This window comes from Brassica rapa, chromosome A01, assembly GCF_000309985.2.
Source record: "Brassica rapa cultivar Chiifu-401-42 chromosome A01, CAAS_Brap_v3.01, whole genome shotgun sequence".
Taxonomy (NCBI): domain Eukaryota; kingdom Viridiplantae; phylum Streptophyta; class Magnoliopsida; order Brassicales; family Brassicaceae; genus Brassica; species Brassica rapa.
This window is the reverse complement of record NC_024795.2, coordinates 9,795,095-9,808,390: the sequence shown is the minus strand read 5'-3', so window position 1 is coordinate 9,808,390 and position 13,296 is coordinate 9,795,095. Positions and strand designations below refer to the sequence as shown.

Genomic DNA, 13,296 nt, shown 5'->3' with positions numbered 1-13,296 from the left:
AACTTCATCTATTAAAAATCAAACTATTTAACTTCACAATCCAATTAATCTGTCAAAATTTTGATTCTCTCATATTAAAAATTATAAGAAATTTCCGATTGATCATGTTTATTATTACCGAACACATAAGATACCGAGTCCGACCAATAGAAAAATAAACCCAAAACCAAAGCAAAAACCCTCACATATTAATAAAACCCTATTCGCTCGCTTTCTTACTCCCGCAGCCTCCGTCTGTCTGCTTCTGGGGAGGAGAAGATCAATCAAACAATGGCGCAATCTCTCGAGCTTCTGTTGATCCAATTCCTCATGCCTGACAACGACGCTCGTCGTCAAGCCGAGGATCAGATCAAGCGTCTCGCCAAGGATCCTCAGGTCGTTCCCGCCCTCGTCCAGCACCTCCGCACCGCTAAAACCCCCAACGTCCGCCAGCTCGCCGCCGTCCTCCTCCGCAAAAGGATCACCGGACATTGGGCCAAGCTTTCTCCGCAGACGAAACAGGAAGTTAAACAGTCTTTAATCGAGAGCATCACCGTAGAGAACAGGTTTCTCTCTTTACTTCCCTCTTTTCAATTTGGGATTTTGAAAGTTTTTTTTGTTTACTGAATTTGTTTTTTGTTTAAATAGTCCACCTGTGAGGCGTGCGAGTGCCAATGTTGTGAGTGTGGTAGCGAAGTACGCTGTTCCAGCTGGAGAGTGGCCTGACTTGCTTGGCTTTCTCTTTCAGTGTAGTCAGAGTGCTCAAGAAGACCACCGTGAAGTATGTAACTTTACTTTGTTGTCTGCTTGATACATCTTAAGTTCACTTAGCTGAATCTGTTTTTTTTTTGTTTTTGTTGTTGTGTAGGTTGCATTGATTCTTTTCAGCTCTTTGACTGAAACGATTGGGAACTCATTCAGGCCATACTTTACTGATTTAAAAGCTCTACTTCTCAAGTGCATGGAAGATGAAAGCAGCAGTCGTGTCAGAGTTGCTGCTCTCAAGTAATTTTTACTTCTCTGTTAATAGAAATGTTGTTGCTCTCTTTTACAATATCTTTCTTCTTTACAATCTTCTGCAACTTCACCAGGGCAGTGGGCTCGTTTCTTGAATTCGCAAGCGACGGGGATGCTGTGGTAACTCTCAGCGACTTTGGTTAATGTTTTGGTACTTTCTGTTTCGAATGTGTGTGTGTGTGTGCTTATGTAATATATATCAGGTCAAGTTCCGAGATTTCGTTCCCAGCATATTGAATGTATCAAGAAAATGTCTTGCATCCGGCGAGGAGGATGTTGCTATACTCGCTTTCGAAATTTTCGATGAGCTGATTGAGTCTCCCGCTACTCTTCTTGGAGATTCCGTCAAATCAATCGTGCAGTTCTCTCTTGAAGTCTCATGTAACCAAACCCTGGAGATTAGCACCCGCCACCAGGTTAGGATAAACTATTCTCTTTTTAATTGAAAAAAAGGTTTTGAGTTATGATGTTATGTTTCCAATTTATTGACCAGGCAATACAAATAGTTTCATGGTTGGCAAAGTACAAAAACAACATCCTTAAGAAACATAAACTAGTCGTACCAATATTGCAAGTCATGTGCCCCTTACTCGCTGAGACACCCGATCAAGATGATGACGATGATGATGATGATCTTGCTACTGATCGTGCAGCTGCTGAAGTTATTGACACACTAGCTATGAACCTGCCGAAGCATGTGTTCCCCACTGTTTTCGAGTTTTCTTCCATGTATGGCCAGAGCACGGATCTGAAGTTCCGGGAAGCTGCTGTGACAGCTCTTGGTGTTATTTCGGAGGGTTGCTTTGATCTTATGAAGGAGAAGCTGGAGCCTATTCTTAATATAGTCTTGGGAGCAATAAGGGACCCTGAGAAAATGGTTAGAGGGGCTTCATCGTTTGCGCTAGGCCAGTTCGCCGAGCATCTTCAGCCTGAGATTTTGTCGTATTATCAGAGCTTTCTTCCTTGTGTTTTGAATGCGATTGAAGATTCATCTGTCGATGTGAAGGTAAAAAACTTAATAGGTTTATTGTGTTTTTGCATTTTTGTGCCACTGTAACTTGAGTTTATTGGTAACGTTTCTGATTACTGTGTACAGGAGAAGTCATACTATGCTTTAGCTGCATTCTGTGAGAACATGGGACCGGAGATTGTTGCGTTCCTTGATCCTTTGATGGGGAAGCTCATGGCAGCCCTCGAGAATAGTCCCCGTAACCTGCAAGAGACATGCATGGTACACAGACAACCTTTGGTAGAGTTTACTTAGAACTGTTTACGAAATATTGGTTTAAGCATTGTGCTACTTGCTTGCAGTCTGCAATAGGGTCGGTAGCTGCTGCTGCAGAGCAAGCATTCAATCCATATGCAGGGAGGGTTTTGGAGGCGATGAAGTTCTTCATGGTGCTCACTAACGACGAGGATCTTCGTGCCCGTGCAAGGTCCACTGAGCTTGTAGGGATTGTCGCAATGTCTGTTGGGAAACAAGGGATGGAGCCGATTTTTCCACCTTTCATTGATGCCGCAATAGCAGTAATTGCCTTACTGTTTCTGTACTGCCGTTTTCGTGGAAGAAAGAACTCACCATCATAAAACATTTCAGGGATTTGGATTGGAGTTCAGTGAGTTGCGAGAGTATACTCATGGATTCTTCAGCAACGTAGCTGAAATATTGGATGACAGTTTTGCTCAGGTGTGGATAAGTTTCTCTCAAATAGACTTCTTAACAGCTTTTGACTAAAGAAAATACATTTTTACGCAGTATCTACCTCGCGTTATGCCGTTGGTATTTGCTTCTTGCAATCTTGATGATGGGTCTGCGGTCAACATTGATGAGTCAGACGAGGATGTGAACGATTTTGGTGGGGTGTCCTCTGATGATGAAGCTCATGATGAGCCGAGGATCCGGAACATAAGCGTGAGAACAGGAGTTTTGGATGAAAAGGCGGCTGCTACTCAAGCTCTTGGCCTTTTTGCACTCCGCACTAAATCTTCTTTTGCACCGTATCCTTTCAAATTTTCCTTGATGTATTTTCTTCTTTGGACGTCTTACAAGAATCCTTTTTCATACCTCCTTAACTAACTTGTAAGCTACATCGAGGAATCATTGAAGATCATGGACAAACATTCTGGATATTTTCATGAAGATGTTCGGCTTCAAGCAATTACCGGTCTGAAACGTGAGTTTTTCTATCTGTTGATTGTTTAATTTCTTGCTCCAATGGATTGTCACTTTTATTACTATGCCGACACGGACGATCTGATCCATGACCCTTGAACCTCTTCCATTGGAGTATTTGAATAGACATAGCTCAGTCAATATTGCTTACTTGATGCATCGAATCTTTTTTTTTTGTTTTTGCCAAATCATCAGCATTTCTTAGGATTAAAACCTCCTGACAGTTGAGCATATGGCCAATATGATGTTGTTTTGTTAGAATATGCAGCTCATCGGATCTGTTAGTATTTTAAAGCTTACTGAGTTGGTCTTGTCATTTTACTTTTGAGTCTTTAAATTTATCTGTTGGAATTGCAGATATATTGGCCGCAGCACATGCCATTTTCCAGACTCATAATGTAAGGGACATGATCTTGAATATATCTCTATCTTTCTCGCCACAGCTCCCTTCTAGTTTTCCTTGTTCTGATTTTCTTGGGTTCTTATTTAGGATGGAACTGGGAAGGCTAATGAAATTCTTGGTAATCCACATTAGACAGTACCCTTTTTCAACAAGAATGGCTAGAAGATACTGAAATATTTTTTGTGAACCTCAGACACAGTTATGAATATTTATATCAAAACCATGGCTGATGATGACGACAAGGAGGTTGTTGCTCAGGCTTGCTTGAGCATTGCAGATATCATGAAAGATTATGGTTACGCAGCCATTCAAAATTGTGGGTGTCTCTTTACTTGTTGGATTCAATTTTATAAAAAATAGTTACTTCAGGATATTCAATTTAAAAAAAAACTCTTGTGTACTGTGCTGACGACATCGTTTGGTAGATCTATCACCTCTTGTTGACGCGACATTGCTACTGCTGACGGAGAAAGCAGCTTGCCAGCAAGTAGAAGACGAGAGTGATGACGATGATGATGTTGGACACGATGAGGTCCTCATGGATGCGGTTTCCGACCTCCTCCCCGCCTTTGCAAAGTGTATGGGGCCTCACTTCGAACCCGTCTTTGCAAAACTCTTTGAGCCGTTGATGAAATTTGCGGTGGGTATTAGTGATTAAAGCCATAACTTCTTTCATTGAAATTGAGGCACTTACTGCTTCACTTCTTCTGTTCTGTAGAAAGCTAGACGTCCCGACCAGGACAGGACAATGGTTGTTGCTAGTCTTGCCGAAGTTGCTCAAGACATGGGTGCTCCAATCTCTGCCTATGTCGATGTGATTTTTCCTCATCTTATGTTTTCTTTCTCGTTGCATGAGCTGTGTATTGAAACCAAACCATTTGGGAATGTTGTTTTTTGCAGAGGATAATGCCGTTAGTGCTCAAAGAATTGGAGTCATCTCATCCAACCAATAAGAGAAATGCAGCTTTCTGTGTCGGAGAGCTATGCAAAAACGGGGGTGAAGCTGCTCTCAAGTATCCTTTTAGTGTTACACTTCAACTAATACTGAAGGCATAAAGACTTTTGTCCATTGACTTTCAGCACATATGCCATATTTGTCTTCCCTTGATTCAAAACCAGATATTTTGCTGATGTGCTACGTGGACTTAACCCGCTTTTCGGGGAGTCAGAAACAGACCTTGGTGTTAGGGATAATGCAGCAGGTGCTACGGCGAGGATGATTCTTGTTCATCCTGAGTTAGTCCCGCTAAATCAAGTATGATCTCTGAATAGACCAGTTTCTTGTATATTTTTTTTGCGTGCTTCAACCTTATGAAACACTGTACTCATTCCCTAAGTTATGGTATATGATCCAGGTACTTCCAGTTTTGTTAAGAGGTCTACCTCTAAAGGAAGATCAAGAGGAGTCCATGGCTGTATACAGCTGTATATACTCACTTGTTCTAGCATCCAATCCACAGGTATTATTTTCTTTCTCCATGTAATTTTTTTCTCGGGTAGAGTAGAGATTGCATTTGGTTGAATCCTGGTGTGTGGTTGGATGCAAAATGACAGATCATACCTCATGTACCGGACCTGGTTAGAATATTTGGGCAAGTGGTGGAATCGCCAGTGGAGAAAGGTGAAGTGAAAGCAATAGTAGGCAGAACATTCTCCCACCTGATGTCGGTTTATGGCGATCAGTTGCATCCATTCATAAGTGTTCTACCCCCTTCTCAAGCTAACGCTCTTGCTGCGTTTGCTTCTGCTGGTTGATTTTGAGACCATTGTATTCTATTGTCATCTGGTATTTTTTTTATTTGTTTGAAATCTCTATTCTTGCTCATTTGAGTCTTCAAAATCTTTCCTTTCTCCAGAGTTTTGTCCTCATTGTTTATTTCATTTTTCCATTTATTTTAAGTTTTCCAAGTGTGCAAGTTACTTTTAGTGGAGATGGGGTGAAATGGGGTTATCTGTATTTTACCCTTCATATGTCTTTTTGACATTGACAATATTTTGTATTTTTGGCCTTGATAATGTGTTGGCATTTGGTTATAGTATTGAGTAAATTGTACTGTTTCGCAGTGAGTATTACATTAATTAAAAAATTTTAAGTATTTTCCTCAGCTAGGATTTAGTGAAATTTCATACAGTAACGTACCTGTAAAAGCAACAGCGAGTTTACTTTTATACCTGGAAGACATAATCAGTGCAAATAGAATCCAATTCTGTTATAGACTTGTGGCATCTTCTTGTTAATGAACCGGAAATTATTCACACAGATCTGGTTCCGGTACGGTTCGGTTCGGTTTAGTAGTTTGTATAGGGTGAAACTCTTGGTTAATTGAATTGGCTTGGTGAAACTGAAGAGAAGGAACGGTTCGTTGGTCGGCAAATTTCAACAAGAAAGTGAGTAGAATCGAATAAGCGGAAGGAAGCTGGAGAACTGCTTGCTGATGAGAGAAGCTTTCGTTGGCGGAGAGATCTGAGGTTTCTTCTTCCTTGTTTTTGTTTTGGATAAAGCGATGGGTTACGGATGGGCGATCTTCGAAGGCATCCTGGTGATGGGATCGCTGTGTCTCTTGGGATCGGCGGGACTCTGGTTCCTCAACAGGAGGCTTTACAAGGAGTACGAAGAGAAGCGAGCCTTGGTTCAGATCATTTTCAGCATCGTCTTCGCCTTCTCCTGCAACCTCTTACAGCTCGTCCTCTTCGAGATTATCCCCGTCTTATCTAGAGAGTAAGCTGCCTTATTGATTATGTTCAGCTCTTTAGCTGCTTCTCTCACTATTGATTGGATAATGTGTAACATCATCATAGAGGAAATTTGTCATTTCGACATTATTTGTGAATCTATTCTTTGAGCTTTGAAAATTGCATAATTTAACTCTTTTTATCATCTAGCTAGATAAAAAGTTGAAGCCTTTGGAGCTTTCTTCTATTGAGATTTATTTGGTTTTGCAGGGCAAGGATGGTTAACTGGAAAGTGGATCTCTTTTGTTTAATTGTGCTTCTTGTTTTCATGTTACCCTATTATCATTGTTATCTGATGCTTCGCAATACTGGTAAGCCTTCTCTTTTGCTGGCTCTACTTTACTTGCTATAACCTACATTATTTGTTAATATTACATTTCAGGTGTAAGAAGGAAACGTGCTGCTGTTGGGGCCTTGTTATTCTTGACAGCCTTCCTTTATGCTTTCTGGCGCATGGGAATTCATTTTCCTATGCCTTCCCAAGACAAAGGTGGGTCCCCTCTTTGAGTTTATGCACCCTCTCTCTCTCTTGTCTTGCTTCACCACTGTATAAAGCAAGTCGCAACTTGATCTGAAGTTTCAGATCTTATTTACATTTGTTATAAACAATTAAGTAATTATGAATGAGTGGAGTAGGGATGTGATGTTTAAAAGTCAAAAGGAGAGTGTGAGTATGTGACACTGACTATGATTGCCTGAGTGAAGAAGTACCTTCAGAATGATCGCTGAATCAATCATTCTACATTCTTTATGCTTGTGTCTGTTTCTGCTCGACAGTAGCTTCTATATATGCAAAAGCTTTCGGTAGTTTTTTTTTTTGGATGCTTAAGATCTTGTTACTGCTTGTTACTTGACTTAAGCACTCTTTTATCTTGAAAGGTTTCTTTTCAATGCCTCAACTGATCAGCAGAATCGGGGTCATTGGTGTGACTCTCATGGCCGTTTTATCGGGTTTTGGAGCTGTAAATTTGCCCTTCAGTTATATATCGCTATTCATCAGGTATTTCCCTACATTATTCAACTTTTCTTCTAGCTTCTGCTTTATTTCAATTGATTTTGCTGTTTAGTGTTATCTTGGCTATCGTTATTTCCTTTGGTCTCACCATTAACTGTGACGAATAATTAGATAGACGGTAGACATGATTAGCACTGTATGTGTCAATTGCCACTTAGAGCAAAGTTAATTATGGAAGAAAAGAGATGTGGACTAAAAAAACATGTTACCAAACTGCGTATCATGGGAATTTAAATACTGAAATCTCAACTCTGAATGAAGCGTTTTATATTTTGTAATGTAAATGGATCTACACAGATAGAAGTGCAGCTGGATTTGGAAGTTTTTTTTATATAAAATAATAGCTCGTTTTCCTGTCTCTCTTCCTCCCTGGAAACATATAGGGAGATCGAAGAATCAGAAATAAAATCGTTGGAAAGGCAACTGATGCAATCAATTGAGAGTGGCATAGCTAAGAAGAAGAAAATTATTTTATGTCAAGTGGAGGTGGAACGAAGTCAAGTATCAGAAGAGGTATGTTTCTGTCTACTATATTAGCATACTGCCATACTCCATAGAATTGTACCTTATAACTTTCATTTTAGTGAACATTCTGTATTAGGTTAGAACTCTTATCAGATTGTATGTCACAGTGCTCATCAAATTCTGAAATGATTTTGTATCATAACAATGCTTTTTCTATGCATATGTCAAAATGTTCTCTTTAGGCTAATTCTGTGACGAGTTTAGGAAGTAATCATCTGGTGTTTTTGGCTTCCAGAACCAAAAGGGTAAATCTTTCTTTAGAAGATTCGTCGGGACTGTTGTGCGGTCGGTTCAAGATGACCAAAAGGAGCAAGGTCAGTCAATATGTTTTTAGCTTATGTAGTTATGCCTGCTAAACATTATATTCGTAAGAGTCATTTACAGTATCTTTGACTCCAATAGGTTTTACTTATGTAAAATAAACCATGTAAATTCATCTATCAGATTAAAATGTCATCTTCTTTCTTTATGCTGAAAAATTTCATTGATCATTTTTATCCTTTGCAGATATAAAACTAATGGAGGCGGAGGTGGAAGGGTTAGAAGAGCTGTCAAAGCAGCTATTCTTGGAAATTTATGAACTCCGCCAAGCAAAGGTTCCTTTCAGTACTGTATTAAGCTTTGGTTTAACTAAGGAATTCTACTCGTCATGGCAATTGACATCTTTCTAAACTATCTGTTTACTTGGTGCTCTTGTAAAGTTGTAATACGTTTTCAAGGCACTTTACTACTTCGTCCCATTTGCAGGATGCTGCTGCTTTTTCTCGAACTTGGAAGGGTCATGTGCAGAATTTACTTGGCTATGCATGTTCCATTTACTGTGTGTATAAGATGTTAAAGGTAAATTTGTTTGCCTTTCTCTTTTGTATTTTTAACTCTACGTTTTTTCCAGTGCTGCAAGAATATGTTAAACTCTTCGGCTTGCGGTCTAACAACATATTCTTAGTTTATAAGATGATAATGTCTTTGATATATTTTGTTGATGTTTTCTTAATTGTAACTGTGACCCAGGCTTTCTAACTTATCTGTTTTTTTCCTTTCCTTTCTTTGCAGTCTTTACAAAGTGTCGTTTTCAAGGAGGTATTCTCAAGACCATGTTATCTTATACACAATGATGAATGCATCGTATCATTATTTGTTTACATATTTACGACATGGAAGCTTGTTTACAGGCTGGAAACAAGGATCCTGTCACGATGATGATCAGCATATTCTTGCAGTTCTTTGATATAGGAGTAGATGCGGCATTGCTCTCACAGGTTTGTCTGACTTTGTATATCCAGTGAAGTGCAACTAGGTTAGTTACAATATTCCTTCTCCTTACAACGTGTCTACCAGATGAAAAGCGGGAGGGTTTATTTTCCTTGATAATAACTGTACTTTCGTAGGGACTTCAATGGGATGGAGAACTTTGTCACTGGAGTTCACAGTTTTAGTAGATGTTAGATGTATCGTGAAAAATACTTATATGGTTCTCAAATGAACCAGTGAATTTGTTGGTTGCCTAGGATAGTGCAACTTAGGTCTGATTATGTCTCTTTTATTGTTTTCAGTATATATCCTTGTTGTTTATTGGGATGTTGATCGTGATATCAGTGAGGGGGTTCTTGACGAATCTGATGAAGGTGAGTTCTGATTTTAGCTTTTAAGTTTCTTCAATTCGTCTTTATATGATCTTCTATGTTATCCACTTCTTTTCATGCTCTAGTGTCATTATGTTATGGATACTATTATAAGTGTTGGTGAATGACTTGGGGATTGTTACAGTTCTTCTTTGCAGTCTCGAGGGTGGGAAGTGGATCTTCAAGCAATGTTGTGCTTTTCCTATCTGAAATCATGGGAATGTACTTTTTGTCTTCCATTCTCCTTATAAGAAAAAGCTTGAGAAATGAGTACAGGTACACCCGAGTTCTCTTATAACTAAACCAAAGATAACACTAGATAGAAGCGTTAACTAGTTGCTTATCAGTGACGCTGTTTTGTTGGCTGGCTGCAGAGGGATAATAACAGAGGTGTTAGGCGGAGATATTCAGTTTGATTTCTATCATCGATGGTTTGATGCAATCTTCGTGGCCAGCGCTTTTCTGTCTCTACTTTTGTTATCTGCGCACTACACCTCTCGTCAAATTGATAAGCACCCGATTGACTAAACAAGCAAGCAAGCAAGCGAATTATCTGTAAGTGCCCCCTTGCATCGAGAGTTTGATGATGTACATGAAAAGCTTGATACACTACTTATTATCGCGGCCAAGCATTGACTGTACATATTTGCTTTGAAAGGATTATTAGTCTCTCTCTCGAGTTGTTTTAACATCAGCGAGTGTGACTAGTTGTAAATAAATGAGATTTGATATAAACAGTTTTCTTGCCTCTTCAATCTTTCAGACATGCTTTAAGTATATATTAACTTATATACACGCAAACATGATCTTTCATGCAGTAGTTTAAAAGAAAAAGGAAAAGAAAAAGAGTAAAGGGTACAATGATTTCATGAGACATTGACTGAGATGTCTTTTTTTTGTTTGTTTGTGAGAATATTGTACTTGAGAGAAGTTGGTTTGTGTTAGGTTCAAATTGAACCGTTCAATATATCTGCTTCTGTGTATACCCATATGGATCCCTAACTATGCAATCGAGATCTAGGGTAGAGACACTATTAAAAGTTTCAAAAGATGTTTATAAAAATTCTCTAATAGGTAAGCTTCGTTGTAAGCAACTTCAGGTTCTATCACACTCTCTAAAAAACAATAATCAAATCAATAAGCAGAGTGAACAGACTATTAGCTTTGCTGTCAAAGCACTAATAAACAGTAGTAATATGTTATTCTACTGGTCGTAATCTTTATCTCAGCATTTAAACATAAACACTCTGTTTCTCTGCATCCTGTAAATTTACTTTTGCACTAACAATAAAAAAAAAAAACAATTTCGATTCAACATTGTTGAGGAAATAAAACAAACAAAAATAAAATAAAATGGTACGCAACAACATTTTTTGGCGGTTCACGGCGGGGTGAAAAGGTGGGTTTCAACGGCGTTAAAAAAAGGCTCTTCTTCTGCGTCGCGTCGTCCCCGTCTCAAATTTGCTCAGGTAAGCTTTCTTAGACGATTGATAAAATCATTATTATCCCCAGTTCTATTGTAGAAGCTTTACCCTCTGATAAGTCTTGGATCTACTCTCATTTCGGAAACATCGGCTCGGCTGTATTAACAACCATTTCCGATTGTTGTCGTCGGATTGTTCTTGGGGTATTTTGAATAAGCCTTTTTGCGATAACGAACTGATTGCTGTTATCGGTTGTTTAGGGTTTGAAATTATGTATATATTAATCGCATCTGTTCAGTACCCAACATCATGTGTATTTGTACTTTTTTTTGTTCTGAATCAGATACCCTTTTTTTTTTTGGTAGTTCTTATAGAGGTGACTGACTAAGTATGAACCCGTGACATTAACTGTAGAGAAAAAATGCTGCAAAAGAAACTGTTTTTTGCCTGATTGCATTTTATTTTTATTTAGAGCTACCATTCAGTTCCAATTGAATGGTACGTCTTTGTTTTCCTCTAACTGTCCCATTTAAGATTGTGGCTACCTCTTGAGTTTCTACAACTTTATCTTCTGCAATTTTGGAGGAAGTTGGTTGTGTTTATTTTAATGATATATCCTTACATCTAGTGTGTTAGGTTAAAGCTTGGATGATTGAGACACTTTGACTTTCTCTTACAATGAGTACACGAAGAAATGGTATTTCTAGACATCAGCGGGTTGAAAACTCCCGTGGCGAAGGAGGGCCGAACTGGATCCTAATTGCAGGGGGAGCCTTGTTGAGCACATTGTCTATACGCTTTGGGTACAAGTTAAAGCAGTCTGTTGACTCTAAACCTCATCCGGATGCTACTGGTGGATTAAAACGTACGTGTATCACTTCCCTGCTCTTACATGAGGATTTAGGTTTTTATTATCTATCTTACTGGATGGTTGTTGTGCAGCCAATGGAACATCTGACAGAGGAAGATGCTGCTTGCATTCTGGCTCATCTTCTTGTGAAAGGAACAAGGATTGTTGCTTCCACACCACTCCAGGTTAGAGTGTTTGTGCGTTTATTTAATTCTAACAGCTGAAATGTTCTTGTGCATATTTTAACTTCACATAAACTCTTGCTGTGTTTGCTTTCGCGGTTATCTTGGAAGTGAAAATTGATTTACAAGGTGCTGTAAACTAGTTGAAAGAATATGGACTTGGTTCTGAATAATTTTTCATAAGGATATGCATTTGTAGCCCAATCTGGGGCTCATATTTGAAGTGGCTACTTGCATCAGTGAGCTGGTAACTATGTTTTGTGTTCTCAGAGTTTGGCTTTCTTTGTTTCTTTTTTTTTTATACAGGAACTGAGAATGTGGAGAGAGACCATGCCATTAACGAGCAAATGGTGGCTCCCAGTGATTCGCTGCCCCTTGTGACAGTTCCTGCTCCATCATACATCAAAGAGAATGGAGTCGGGTGGGCTGAACACATGAAATCATACAATCATCAGTCGACATGCTCAGATTCTCCCTGTGTATCTGAATCAGGGTCAGACATATTCAGCAAGCGTGAAGTAATCCAGAAACTGAGGCAACAGCTAAAGAGACGAGATGACATGATACTTGAAATGCAGGAACAGATTATAGAGCTACAAAACTCGTTGAACGCGCAGATGTCACACTCTAGCCATCTCCAAGCTCAGCTAGACGCAACAAACAGGGATCTGTATGAGTCAGAAAGAGAAGTTCAGAGACTGAGAAAGGCAATCGCTGATCACTGCGTGGGACAGGCAGGTAGCAACGGCTGGAACGGGGAAGCAAACGGGTTTATGGACAGCGAAAGCAACTACGAGTCGCCGCAAAAGGGATCAAAGGATGGAGAGAGAGTAGAGATGTTGAGGAAGGAAGTGGGTGAGCTTAAAGAGGTGATAGATGGGAAAGAGTATCTACTTAGAAGCTATAAGGAACAGAAGATTGAGCTTTCAGAGAAGGTGAGAGAGCTGCAGCAGAGATTGGACTCGCAGGTCCCAAACATTTTGTAGGTTGGAAAGTTTAGGTATTGTGCATTCTTTACAATCTTTTCTTCTCTCGGAGAAGCAACAAAATTTGAATCATTGCTCTCTCTCTCTCTGGGGAAACAACCTCTCTTCTGAATACAATTTGTTTTGGTGTATAAGCTTCAGCTTTGAATGCCTTGATGTCTCATTTCTGATTGATCCTTTTGTTTTTTTTTTAAATCATCTCGGTGAAGTGAATATATAAAATGTGCAAGTTCTACACTTTGGTGTCTTCAAGGCTTATAAAATTGGTCAAGTGTTGTTTTTCAATAATGGGCACTTTTATTGGTTAAGTGTTGTTTTCCTAATGAAGAAAGCGTTAGAGAAGAGATGGATCAAGTTAACTAATCATAATGATCACATAGATCAGGC

The 13,296-nt window shown here is 39.2% G+C and overlaps 3 protein-coding genes across 7 annotated transcripts; all 3 read left to right on the top strand.

Annotated features, from left to right (window-relative positions):
• Positions 1-152: 152 nt before the first annotated feature.
• On the top strand, positions 153-5,635 carry LOC103867393 (importin-4). The gene is made up of 20 exons (XM_009145461.3): positions 153-545; positions 628-760; positions 848-984; positions 1,071-1,116; positions 1,200-1,412; positions 1,490-2,002; positions 2,093-2,227; positions 2,308-2,523; positions 2,594-2,683; positions 2,753-2,994; positions 3,082-3,170; positions 3,527-3,567; positions 3,660-3,690; positions 3,766-3,888; positions 3,998-4,212; positions 4,291-4,386; positions 4,473-4,585; positions 4,692-4,827; positions 4,928-5,032; positions 5,127-5,635. The coding sequence occupies exons 1-20, from the start codon at positions 271-273 to the stop codon at positions 5,325-5,327; spliced, it is 3,150 nt and encodes a 1,049-aa protein (XP_009143709.1). The 5' UTR covers positions 153-270; the 3' UTR covers positions 5,328-5,635.
• Positions 5,636-5,894: 259 nt separating this feature from the next.
• Positions 5,895-10,244, top strand: LOC103867383 (GPCR-type G protein 2). Of its 2 annotated transcripts, XM_009145449.3 has the most exons (13): positions 5,899-6,291; positions 6,516-6,616; positions 6,688-6,795; positions 7,185-7,305; positions 7,704-7,833; positions 8,081-8,159; positions 8,353-8,441; positions 8,593-8,685; positions 8,899-8,925; positions 9,018-9,104; positions 9,399-9,470; positions 9,613-9,743; positions 9,842-10,244. In XM_009145449.3, exons 1-13 carry the CDS (start codon positions 6,077-6,079, stop codon positions 9,993-9,995), a joined length of 1,407 nt encoding a protein of 468 aa, XP_009143697.1. In that variant the 5' UTR covers positions 5,899-6,076; the 3' UTR covers positions 9,996-10,244. The 2 variants fall into 2 exon arrangements, with proteins under 2 accessions (XP_033132933.1, XP_009143697.1); XM_033277042.1 differs by lacking the exon at positions 9,842-10,244 and having other exon boundaries at positions 5,895-6,291; positions 9,626-9,718.
• Positions 10,245-10,492: 248 nt separating this feature from the next.
• LOC103867353 lies at positions 10,493-13,146 on the top strand. Of its 4 annotated transcripts, none has more exons than XM_009145422.3 (4): positions 10,493-10,936; positions 11,528-11,756; positions 11,834-11,926; positions 12,230-13,146. In XM_009145422.3, the coding sequence occupies exons 2-4, from the start codon at positions 11,570-11,572 to the stop codon at positions 12,907-12,909; spliced, it is 960 nt and encodes a 319-aa protein (XP_009143670.2). In that variant the 5' UTR covers positions 10,493-10,936; positions 11,528-11,569; the 3' UTR covers positions 12,910-13,146. The 4 variants fall into 4 exon arrangements, with proteins under 4 accessions (XP_009143670.2, XP_009143663.2, XP_009143677.2 ...); XM_009145415.3 differs by having other exon boundaries at positions 11,520-11,756; XM_009145429.3 differs by having other exon boundaries at positions 10,924-11,094; positions 11,520-11,756.
• The last annotated feature ends 150 nt before the right edge of the window (positions 13,147-13,296 follow it).